Source organism: Myodes glareolus, chromosome 2 (assembly GCF_982192425.1).
Source record: "Myodes glareolus chromosome 2, mMyoGla1.1, whole genome shotgun sequence".
NCBI lineage: Eukaryota > Metazoa > Chordata > Mammalia > Rodentia > Cricetidae > Myodes > Myodes glareolus.
Genome location: NC_142027.1, coordinates 102,562,373 through 102,574,566, shown reverse-complemented (window position 1 = coordinate 102,574,566; position 12,194 = coordinate 102,562,373). Strand labels below are relative to the sequence as shown.

The window sequence follows — 12,194 nt, the reverse complement described above, 5'->3', positions numbered from 1 at the left end:
TACAAGTCTCAGGCTGCTCTGAGTGACCCAGTCCCTCCTCGCCAACATCTCTGCCCCACTCTACCTCGATGCCCTCAGGCTGGGCAGGCCCTCCGTCAGGGCTGCCTTGGCCCCGCAGTCCCCACAGGAAGTGCCGGATGTAGAGCAGGTGCTGGTAGGCGCTGTCCTCCAGGCAGTCGGCCTCCAGGTCCACCTGGAAGCCCTGGCTTGGCAGGACGATGGGTGGCGGGTTTTCATAGGACTCCAAGACATCCTCTGCAGTGGAGCGAGTGCGGATGCTGGGACCTGGCCTTCCCTCTCTACCCCCCTCCCTCTTAGGTCCTCCCCCTCCCATTGAGGCCATAAGACAGCAAGACCTCAGCAGGATGAGCCCCAGCTCTGAGCTCCCAGCACAGAGTCTAGTGCATGGTGTTGGGGGAAGTGTTCTAACACCAGTTAGTAAACTGGGAGGCATCCTTTGGGCCCAGGCCAGCCAGTGGGAAGTCCTTCTGCACACTAGAGCCTACTGTTGGCCAGCCTGCACTTCTCTTTGTGTTGGCACACTGTGAATGCATGCTTATGAAGGAATATGTGTATAACTTGCAGAGTGAAATGTGTACACACATACATGTGTATACCTCTGCTGCTATACCAGGGCATGCCCATGTACACATGCGTGGATAGCGCGTGTACTCAGAGCTGAGGAATGTCTCCAGGTTTTGAAATCCCACCCTGCTGTTCATTTCCTGATCAGCTAGGTAACAGCTGGGCCCCAGTCGTAAGCCCTAAGAGCAAAGGGGCACTGACTCTGAAATGGGGGCACAGTAGGATCCTGGGTGGAGATGCCATGTTGTAGGGGCTCTTGTGTCCCCACCTCAGTGGGCTGCTCCATGCTTCCTGAGCTTGGGAGTCATCCCCCCCCCACCCCCGCAGCCCAAGGCTTCGCCGCTGGGAAGACTCACCTGACTGGAAGGCTTCGGGGTTGTCTTGGGCTCCCGGCTCCCAGGCACTCATAGGACCCATGGCAGAGGCCAGCTGGTACTGAGTCAGTAGCCGGTGCAGCTGAGCAGGGCTCAGGGCAGGGAATGTGGCCCGCAGGGTGGCCCAGCTCATCTGGGGACAAGGAGCTCTGGTCAAAGACCTCCAGGTGCATGAGGCAGTCCCTTGCCCAAATGAGTTCCTCCTCTGGCAGGGTTCTAGCCCCTCCCCCTGGTCTTTTCATTCCAGGGGCAAGGGAGGGGTGGAGGGGCAATGCAGACAGCAGGGAGACAAGAGGATGGAGCAGAAGACACCACACTGGCCACCTCATCCACAGTGGAGAGGTTGGCCTGGCTACAAAGTAAGACCCTGGCTCAAGAAACCCAGGAGAATGGATAGGGAGCGGGAAGGAAGCATGTAGACTGAGTAAAAGACAAACAGCGTCATCGAGGCACTGGGAGAGCTGACCAAGCTCAGGGTAGGGACCGCTCTAAAAAAAAAAAAAAAAAAAAAAAAAAAAAAAAAAAACACAAAAAAACACAAAAAAACACAAAAAAAACACAAAGGGACAGCCAGGCATAGTGGTGCCCACTTGTAATTCCAGCACTCTCAGGAGGTGGCAATGGGAGCGTCAGGAGTTCAAGCCCAGCCTGGGCTACATAAGAAGTCTAAATTCCATCAAGGCTAACAATAACGAAACCAAACTAGAAATGTGTAAGCCCTGGTGGTCCTCTAAGAAAAGCCAGGCCAGCCACCTGGCAGTCCCCCGGCTCTCTCGTCACTCTCCTTTCTCCTTCTCCAGCCTGGCACTCACCCCTTTTGTTCTACAGTGGCCTCATGACAAAGGCCCAGCGGACCACAACTTTGCTCTGAAAGTTCCTCCTCTCTCACAAGCAGCACAGTTGGCCCTGAATTCCAGGCCAGGCGTCTTGGGCTGCAGAATATAGAGGTGGACTTCAGACTTTCAGGTGGCTCTCAAGAAGTCTCCCAGCCCAGGAGGGGTGGTGGTGGCAGTGGTGGTGCGCACCATTAATCCCAGCACTCAGGAGGCAGAGGCAAAAGGACCTCTGAGTTCAAGGAAAGCTGGTCTACATAATGAGTTCCAGGACAGCCAGGGCTACACAGAGAAACCCTGTCTCAAATAAATAAATAAATAAATAAATAAATAAATAAATAAACAAACAAACAAATAAAAAAATAAAAAGTTTCCCTTCTCAGAGTCCTATCATCTTGCATTATTCTGCTCTGGGGGAGGGGTGTGGCTCATGGTGCCAAAGTTCTGGGTGGTCCCTCGGCGTCAGGGTAGAGCCAGCCTGAGACCCCCACCACCACTCTCTCTGCCTCAGTCTGCTGCTCTGGCTTTAGTTTTCCTGTCTTTTCTTCCTCTCTCACCATGGCTTGATTTTCCTGTCAAGAGTCACAGGCCAGGGTTGTGGCCATCCAAAGTCTATGCCCCAGGGACAGCCAGAGCCGCAGGGCTATTGGAGGAGGGACAGGAGCTGACCCCAGGGCCACACTCTTGCTGGGAGCCCCTCCACACACCCTTCAAGTCCAAGACTCACAGAGGGAAGGGCTGTTTCTTTTTGATGGCTTCCTCCCACTTTAGTGGTTTGTCCCCAGGCTGTCAGGGAGGAACCAGCCATGAATCACATCTACCCGGCTCCTCCCTCTGGGTTCTACTCTCTGGTATTTGGGCAGCCACTTTGGGAAGATTTCCTTCGCTCTTAACTTCCTACCCTGCCACTGGGCCTTTTCGCTTCGGCTCCTGTAGTTTTAACTTACAAGCATTCTTGCTTGGTTTTGTTTATTCAGACAGGGTCCTAAACCAGCTAATGGCTCAGCCAGTAAAGATGCCTGTCACCTCAAGATCTGAGAGGAAGCTCCAAGATCCACATGGAGGAGGGAGAGAACCAACTCCTCCAAGTTGTCCTCTGATCTCCAAATGCATGCTTGCTTATACACATACTCACACACAATAAGTAAACAAGTAAGTAAATTAATGTAATTTAAGAAAAATTAATGGGCTGGGAGAGATGCCTCAGCAGTTAATTGTGCTTGCTGCTCTTCCAGAGGATCCAAGTTCGGTTCCAAGTACCCACATCAGACGACTCACAACCAGCAGTAATGCCAGTTCCAGGGGCCCAGCACCCTCCTCTGTGGGAACCTGCACACACGGCATGCATTCATTCATCTATATAGACACACATACGCAAAAAAAAAAAAAAAAAAAGAATCTTTACTGAAAGGACGGGTCCCTTTGTGAAGCTAAGGCCCTTGAACTCATGACCTTCCCAGTCTCCAGAGAACAGGAATTACAAAGTGTGTGTCACTGTGCCTGGCCTAAGAAATCTCCTTGCTACCTTATTTACAGACACATTATTATTTATAAACACTATTTCTTCCCTTCCTCTCACGAGGATAAAAATAATCTTTTTTCCTTTGCAGTTGCTTTTTGCTGGCTAGTCTAAGGCCTATTTGAATAAAGCCCTCAGGCTAAGGATGTTTCTTTTTAGAGGGTGAAGAATATGGATGGACTCCATATTCTTGTGTGGAGAGCAAGACTAAGATACCTGCTGCCGGCTCTTGGCAGAACAAGCCTGTCACTTGTCACAGCCCACCCTCCCTGTCACAGCCCACCCTCCCTGTCACAGCCCGCCCTCCCTGTCACAGCCCACCCTCCTTGTCACTTGTCACAGCCCTCCCTCCCTGTCATAGCCCACCCTCCCTGTCACAGCCCGCCCTCCTTATCACAGCCCACCCTCCACCTCACAGAGGTTCCACCAGGTGCTTGGACTAGCTGTCTTCACAGTGGGCCTCCAGGACTCATGTGGCCCCAGAACTCCATGTGGGATGGGCAAGCATCTAGCCATGAAGACAGGAGCAGCTGAGAGTCCAGGGGTCACACTGCTTCCTTTCTGCATGTAGCCCTACTCAGATATCGCACAGGTCTTGGAATGGGGAGATGCCCCCCCAGCTCAAGAGTTTGCCTCTCAAGCATGAGGACCTGAGTTGGATCAGCAGAACCCATGGAAAAAGGTGTGGTGCACAGAGTCCCAGTTTATGGGGTGACAAAACAGATCACTGGGGCTCACTAGCCAGTTAGCCTAGCCTGGCGAAGTGCTAGGCCAAGAAGACACCCTGTCTCAAACAAAAGGTGAAATGCACCCAAGGAATGACATTCAAGGCTGGCTGTCCTGTGACCTACACACGCACGCACCAGAAGTTGAGCAAATCTGAAATGCACAACTCAGCTTTTCTCAAAGAAATACCCTTGTGACCAGCCCCAAGATGGCCTGGAGCCAGCACAATAAGCAGTGACCACCTGGAGGCCTCTCGAGCCACCACTGAGGGCTCCTTATGAGCTGAGTCCCAGGAGCCCAAAGCATGAACTCTGTTCACAGACTCCAGCTCAACAGAGGGCAAGGGTCAGCTGGGGTGCTTGCTCCCAGCTCCCAGCTCTGCAGACTCTCACATGCAGAATGACCACGACAGACTTTGTCCACACAAAGAACTTATGATCAAGGACCTCGAACAAAGGCCCAGGTCTTGCATAAACTACGCAAGCACTTTACCACTGAACTACAGCCCAGACCATTGTTTTTCTTTATTAGTGGTATGATTTTTAGTTGTATGTGTGTGTGTGTGTTCCCAATATGTGGGTCCAGCAGGCAGACCTCCCATTTAACTCTTTATGGTTCCATACTACAGATCGATTCCCCTGTCCCTCCAGTGGATTTCTAGACCTTCAACTAAAGGACTTTGGATTTCATCAGGTTATGCAAGCTGCTCTCTGAAAAAGGGTAGGTTCACCCCAAGCCACTTCATCCAGGGGCTGTACTTATTAAAACCTCTTTGAGGGCTGGAGGCACGGTTCAGTGGTAGAGCCCCTGCCTAGAATCCCCCAGTGAGGGGCTGGGGTGTGGCTCAGTGGTAGAGCCCCTGCCTAGAATCTCCCAGTGAGGGGCTGGGGTGTGGCTCAGTGGTAGAGCCCCTGCCTAGAATCCCCCAGTGAGGGGCTGGGGTGTGGCTCAGTGGTAGAGCATCTGCCTAAAATCCCCTAGTGAGGGGCTGAGGGCATGATTCAGAGATTAACACTTGCCTAGCATGCACAGGGTCCTGGGTTCCATCTCCAGTACCACTAAAGAAAATAAAAAAGCTTAGTGATTGTGATGGTTTGAAAGAAAATGCTCCCCATAGGCTCATAGGGAATGGCACTATTAGCCTTGTTGGAGTAGGTAAGCCATTGTTGGAGGAACTGAGTATCTGGGGGAAGGCTTTAAGATCTCAGATGCTCAAGCCAGGCCCAGTGGAGCATCCTCTTCCTGCTTCCTGCCAATCTGGATGCAGAACTCTCAGTTCCTTCTACAGCACCAGGTCTACTGGCATGCCACCATAATGATAATGAACTATAAACCTCTGCAACTGTAAACCAGTCCCGATTAAATGTCTTCCTCTATAAGAGTTGCTGTGGCCATGGTGGCTCTTTACAGCAATAGAAACCCTAACTAAGTCAGTGGTTTTACTGGCTAGTTTATGTCAAGTTGACATGAGCTAGAATATCTGAAAGGAGAGAACCTCAATTGAGAAAATGCCTCTGTTAGATCCAACTATAAAGCATTTTCTTAATTAGTGATTGATGCAGACAGGGTCCAGCCCATGGTGGGTGGTGCTGTCCTCATGCTGGTGATTCTGGGCTCTATAAGAAGCAGGCTGAGCAAGTCAAGGGAAACGAGCCAGTAAGCAGCAGCCCTCCATGGCCTCTGCATCAGCTCCTGCCTCCAGGATCCTGCTCTGTCTGAGTTCCTGTCCTGACTTCCTTCAGTGATGAACAGCGGTGCTCAAGTGTAAGCCACATAAACCCTGTCCTCCCCAGGTTGTTTTGCTCATGGTGTTTATCACAGCAACAGTAACCCTAACTAAGACAGGGATATTTGTGAGGAAGCACATTAAATTCGCATGTTCTAGTTGCCAGACTAAACACCTGAGTTTTCTATGGTAAATTTTGTAGTGAAAAAATTAAACCAGTTTTCAAAACCAACATTGTGAACTTCATGTAGAGTGCATTTCCCCTGGGCCTGGTAAATGTCTCAGCAGGTAAAACAGGCTCTTGCTCACATTTGAGGGCCTGAGTTCCAGCCCAAGGACTCCAGGGTAGAAGGAGAGAACAGATGCTAGCAAGCTGTGCCCTGAACTCCGCCCACTCACTATGTACACGTGTGCATGCACACACACAAATCAGTAAAGAAATATAATTTAAAAAGCACAGTTCCTAGCAAAGGACATTTTAAATGCTTGCGGAGTGAACACAGAACACAAGGGGCCATATCCAGAATCATGACTCCACGTGTGCTCACTGAGTGACCTCAGCTTTGTGTTCCACAGAAGGGCCTGGGACACAGTGCCATCCACTCAGCCAGCTGCAGTGCAGCCGACGTGACACCAGACTCTCGAGGGGAAAGAGCGCCCCGTCATCAGTGTCAGTGGTGCAGAGATGCAGGCGTGAGTCTGCACAAAGAATAGCTTTTCTTTTCTTTTTTAACTTTTTAAAAAAGACAAGCTCTCCACATGTAGTTCAGGCTGGCCTGGAACTCAGTATGTAGTCCAGGCTAGCCCCTAACTTTCCACAATCCTCCTGCTTCTCCTTCTAGAGCGCTGGGATCACAGGCATGAGCCACCACACCTGGTGGGACTACTCTTTCTGACCAGCTGGCTGTCCCAAGCATGCCCAGGGCCTTGTGTGGAGCTGACACTGTAGCCACGTCACCCAGCGAGCTTTGGACACATGTCCCTGGACCACAGAAGGCAGATTTAATGTTGGACTGCTCCACCCCGGTCCCCGCAGATGTTCACCATCTCAGGACCAGGTCAGCGGTCCACACATGAGAAGAGACCATTGCAAAGTTTCCATCAGCCATCGGGACAAAGGCTCTGAGGAAGGCTCCTCATGTGGAGGAGCAGGTGAGAGACCTGATTTCCTCTTGCTGTGGTGGTGGACCATGAACTTGAGGATAGAGTGACGCAAGGGTACGATCCTACAGGGCTGACTGGGGTGGCTCTAGGGCAGTGGTTCTCAACCTGTAGGTCACGACCCCTTTGGCAACCCTCTATCTCCAAAACTATTTACATTATGATTCATAACATTAGCATAACACTGCAGTTATGAAACAGCAATGAAAATAATTTTATGTCTGGGGGTCGCCACACCATAAGGAACTGTATAAAGGGTCACAGCATTAGAAAGGTTGAGAGCCATTGCTCTAGCGGAAGACCTACTTCCTCACATCTGTTATGAGTTCAGTTCCTCATGGGTATGGGAATGAGGCTCTTTTTCTGGGCTGGCTGGGCTGGGACTGTCCCAGCTTCTAGAAGCTACCAACTCGCAGGCTCTTGACAGCAGCCACTGTGAGCTGAGCCCTCTCTCTCCTCCTACCCAAATGTCTGACCCACTCTATGGACCTGTCTGATTAGACGGGGACCAGTGGAACACATAGATCATGTCCTTATCTTCAGGTCCTTCATCTTGGTCACACTTGCAGAGTGCTTTGCTACAGAGTGACCAATACAGGGTCCAGGGACTGCCCATAGGCACCTATAAGATTACCCAGTCTGGCGTGGATGGGAACAGTGGAGAAACTAAGCAACTCCGTGGATTACCTAGGGAATATGTGAGGTTTTCCAGGTGTGAAGTCAAGTCCACCTTAACTTGGTTTGTAAACCAGTGACCCTAGAGGCACATGTCCTTCTTTGCACTTGTCCCTTAGTGTCCTCCTACCTGTACAAGTTGAGCACTGGGAGTGGCCAGCAAATGCAGGGTGCAGGAGAGCTTCCGAAAGAAACGCTCGGCAGGAGCTCCGAGGCCAGCGCTTCTGGCCCATTCCAGGAACTGCTGCAAGCGAGCACAGGCCTGAACACCCCTGGGCCAATGGAAGCAACTCAGAGAGGGCCCTGGAAAGGAAAGAAAGGATGAGACCCACACACCAGGGTCCCCAAAGCACATTCTCCCTTTCCAGGCCACCTCAACACCTATCTCAGTTTCCCAGGCAATGCCAACTAGCCATGCCCTCTCCAGGGCAGAGGTAGAAGCAGATAGAGGAGGCAGAGTACAAGGCAAGAGGTGTTGTGACAGCCACCAGCTCTACCTCTCCTACCTCACATCATCCTGTCTATGTGGCTGCGCTCTGTTAGATACCCAGAGTTCCAGCCGGTAATGGAGAAACAGCAACTCAGTAAGGCAGGGCCAAGGGCCAAGAGCCAGTGTCAGTGTGATCCTGTAACGCTGTCTTAGTCTGGCCCCTCGGCAGGCTGGTGGCAGGTACTGGAGCTGCATACAAGGCGTGCTCCGAGCTCTTGTTCACCCTGGGTCTTGAGCCATCTTCCCACAAGCACAGTCACAGCACCCTTGGAACACAATTAGCTTTTCCAAAGGATCCCAGGCCCCGGCCCCAAGCACCACTCACCCTTGTCCAGCACCTGGTTGAGGAGCAGTGTGCCAGAGAAGAAAAAGAGGTAAGCTAGCATCTGGGAGGCCACCTCAGGGTGCATCTGCTGCTGCTGCAGGAGGTCTGAGGTGGCCTGGAACACGGACACAACGCGCCGAAGCTCCTCAGGCAGAGCAGGGCCTGAACGCCAGCTCCCCCTGCGCTCTGTCTGAAACGGAGGGCATTCCAAGAGGGCCGGGAGGCAGACATACAGGCACTGCCAAGAGAGAGAACCCCAAGAGCCACTTACAGGGATGCTGGGACTGACCCAGGAGTCCCCAACCTAACAAGGCCCAGCAGGAGCCGCCTCTGGGACTAATAGAAGCAAGGACGGGAGCTGCAGGTGCAAACAGGCTGGACATGGCAGTCACTTTGCAGAGCTGTAAAAGGCACCATGACCAATGACAACAAGGCTGTACCTTGGTGGCACTCCTGGTATGGGGAAGGGCTGGAGAAAGGGGTACAGCCAGGGCCAGAGTGGAACCAGTGGTTGCTTCCTCCCTGCTGAAGCTGGAAGTCCCTTGCTTCCTATCCCAAGGCCCTGGGAAAGCCACCGTCAATAGCATGGTGGCAGCACACACCTTGGAGAGGTAATACACACACTGCTGGAAAGCATAGAGCACCACCTCCTCCAGGGCAGCCATGGCCTCCTCGCTGGCCGTCAGTGTGCAGGAGAACAGTGATTCCTTGGAGCCTGCAGGGAAAGGGGTCGCAAGGGGGGGTCACCAGCACAGCCTGCACATGGACCCACCCAGCCAGTAGCAGCCAGGACTCCACCAGCTGTCTAGCTCCCCGCTGAGGGCTCTGCCTGGCACACCAACACTCCCAATCTGGCTTTCGAGGTATAGTGATCCCAAACCTGGCTTAGCCAGTCACACTGGGCAGTCGGAGGAGACCAGACATATGTGTTCACATGCTCCCATGTCACTGAGACAGAGCACAGAAGTCTGTCCTTCCTTCCATCCTCTCCACTTCTTCTGCCCTTCTCTCCTCTCCATGCCATGCAGGCTTCTATCACTGGCTCCTTTCTTTTAAGACAGGGTACCCAGCATGGCCATGAACTCACTCTGTAGCCCAGATTAGCCTTGAGCCTACAACTGTCCTGCCTCAGTCTCCTGAGTGTCTGGGTTAAGAGACCCAAGTCTCCGTGCTGTGTTCTCCATCAGAGCTGGCTATTCCACTGCAGCGAGCCCAACCCAGCCCTGAGGATCAACTGTTTAATGACACAGGTCAGAAGGCTTGCACGCCAGCCCCTTGGGAAGCTGTCACATGGCTGTGGAGTCAGAAGAATCTCTCAGGAAAATGGAAACCTCTCAGCACCCAGAAGGCAGAGGCCAACAGACCTCTGTGAATTTGAAGTCAGCTGATCTACACAGCAAGTTCCAGGGCAGCCAGGGTTATACAGTGAGACTCTGTCTCAAAACACCAAACCAAAACAACAACAATAAACTACAAAAAAAGAGGGGAGAACCCAATTTGCTGCACACTCCATCCCAGGCCTGGAGGGCTGCGGAGTTAACCACCTGAATATCTAGATCCACCTCACTCCAGGGTGCAAGGCCAAAGAGCAGGCCGATAGGAGAGGCAAATAGGCAGCCGTACACAGTACACTCCAGGTGTGGACCTGAGACATCCCAGGCAGACAGAGAGGAGGAGAACCAAGGGCATAAAGCCACAGGGGCCCCAGGACCAGATGTCCCTCAGGCAATGAGGAAACCTGGCCTCACCTGCTATAGGCAAGCACTACGGGGGGATGGGGCACTCCACAGATGCAGTGAGCACCACCTCCCACTACAGCTTGGACCCTCGGTGGCAGGGGACAAGGCCTACACAGTCCAAGGTCCCCACTGACACAAGGAGAGGGAGTGGTTTTGATGTCCTGGCAGAGCAAAGCTCTGGCCCCAGGATCCCGGGTGCATGGTCAGGACATGGGAACCACCACAGTGGTCATGAGCCCCTGGCTCTGTCAGAATCTCCCAGGCTGTCTCCAGCCCCAGAAAGTCCTCAGCAGACATAGAGTCCTCAGTGAAATTGCCTAAGGCATCAAGGCCTGGCCTCACACCACCACCTTTTATTTATCTGTCTGGTGTGCGTGTGTGTGTGTGTGTGTGTGTGTGTGTGTGTGTGTGTGTGTACGGGGGGGAGGGGTTGATGTGTAGGTGTAATGTGTCAGTACAACATATGGAGGCCAGAGGTCATCCTCAGGTGCCTTTCCTCAGGAGCTACCCACCCTGTTTTCTGAGACTTTATCTCTCTTTTGGCCTAGAACTTGGAATGAGCCTGGAATAAACCCCAGGGATCCTCTGTCTCCACCCCCGCCCCAGCACTGGGATTACAAGCATGTGCCACTATGTGTGTGTGTATCGGAGGGGAGTATGTGATTCAGATCCTCCTATTTCCATGGTAAGAACCTTACTAACTGAGCTACCCTCCTTTTTTCTGAGCAATTTTGTGTGTTTGTATCCGTCCATGCACACGCCTGTGTCAATGTAGGCATCTTTGTTCGTGTGCATGCACACTCGCATACACACACATCTGCAGACCAGAAAACAACATCCAGTGTCATTCCTTGGGGGTATCCACCTTGGTTTCTCAGATAGGGTCCCCCCCCGGGGTCGGGGGCTCACTGTTTCGGCCAGGCCGGCTAGCCAGTGAGTCCCAGGGAGCCTCCTCTCTACCAGGATTATGAGCATGGGGACAACAAGTCCTCACCATCACCCCTGGCTTTTTACTTGAAAGCCGCAGACAGCACTCAGGTCCTTATGCTTGTACACCTAGCACTTTACCAACCGAGCCACTTCCCCAGCACAGCTCACATCATCTTCACAGAGCCCTCACCACACCGCATCCCACCCCACCCCCAATCCCCTCTCAGCAGAACCACCTCTCCTCGAGTATTTTGGGAATTTGAGTATTTGGAAATGCTAATTTAAGGCACGCTGCCCATATTTCCATCTCTGAAATTGATGCGCCCTACCATTTTAAGCTATGATTGGCAGCATTTTTCCTTTCTGGATTAAACCCCTCATTTGGTTGACTGTATGTTCATGTGTCCTCTCCAAGTGGTCTGTGCACACATTCTGCCTCCCACAATCAGAACAGAACATACAGACAACACAGACCACAAAGTGTCATACAGCAGGCCCTAGGAACATCAGATCAGTCTAAATCACTGATGCTGGCCTCATCTGTGATCCCTAAATGACTGGCCTAGGGACCATGAAAACGCCACACTGTACAGGCACATATGCATAAAGTTACCGCTGTGCCCGCTCTCATGGCGCACCGCAGGGGCCATACCTGTGACATCCAGCTCCTCCTCCATGTTCTGCATGTACAGTGGGCATTTCTGCTGGATGAAGTACAGGAGTTCGATGGAGTTTGACATCCAAAACAGGATGTGCTGAAGGTCGGGTATCAGGTCGGCCATGGGGAAGCTGGCCCAGGAGATGGGTTCCTGGCTACCAAAACAAAAAGACTAACGGATTACTCTGGGTGCAGATGAGGAGCTGAGTCTGCCATTCTGTCTGCACGAGGACAGTCATGCTCATGGGAAGCAAGTACTGCTGTCAACTCCCCCAAAGTCAGGAACCTATTGAAGGCTCCAAAATCTAATGGAAGCCCACAAAGATATCCCAGGCACAAGGAGAGGACTCTGGCTAAAATGTTGTCTCCACAGCTCTTCTTCTGGAAGCAGATGAGGAGTAGCTGTGAACACTACAGCACACACACAGACACATGCATGGGGTATGTGTAGGG

General features: G+C 52.2%; 1 protein-coding gene across 1 annotated transcript in view; it reads right to left on the bottom strand.

The window, feature by feature from the left end:
* Positions 1-12,194, bottom strand: part of Radil (Rap associating with DIL domain) — a 68,670-nt gene that overhangs the window by 2,539 nt on the left and 53,937 nt on the right. The window contains exons 6-11 of the mRNA XM_087903321.1: positions 11,736-11,896; positions 9,017-9,129; positions 8,415-8,652; positions 7,730-7,902; positions 942-1,092; positions 65-255 (exon numbers count right to left, since the gene is read on the bottom strand). Of these exons, the coding sequence (XP_087759447.1) occupies positions 65-255; positions 942-1,092; positions 7,730-7,902; positions 8,415-8,652; positions 9,017-9,129; positions 11,736-11,896 (1,027 nt within the window). The remainder of the gene's footprint in view (positions 1-64; positions 256-941; positions 1,093-7,729; positions 7,903-8,414; positions 8,653-9,016; positions 9,130-11,735; positions 11,897-12,194) is intronic.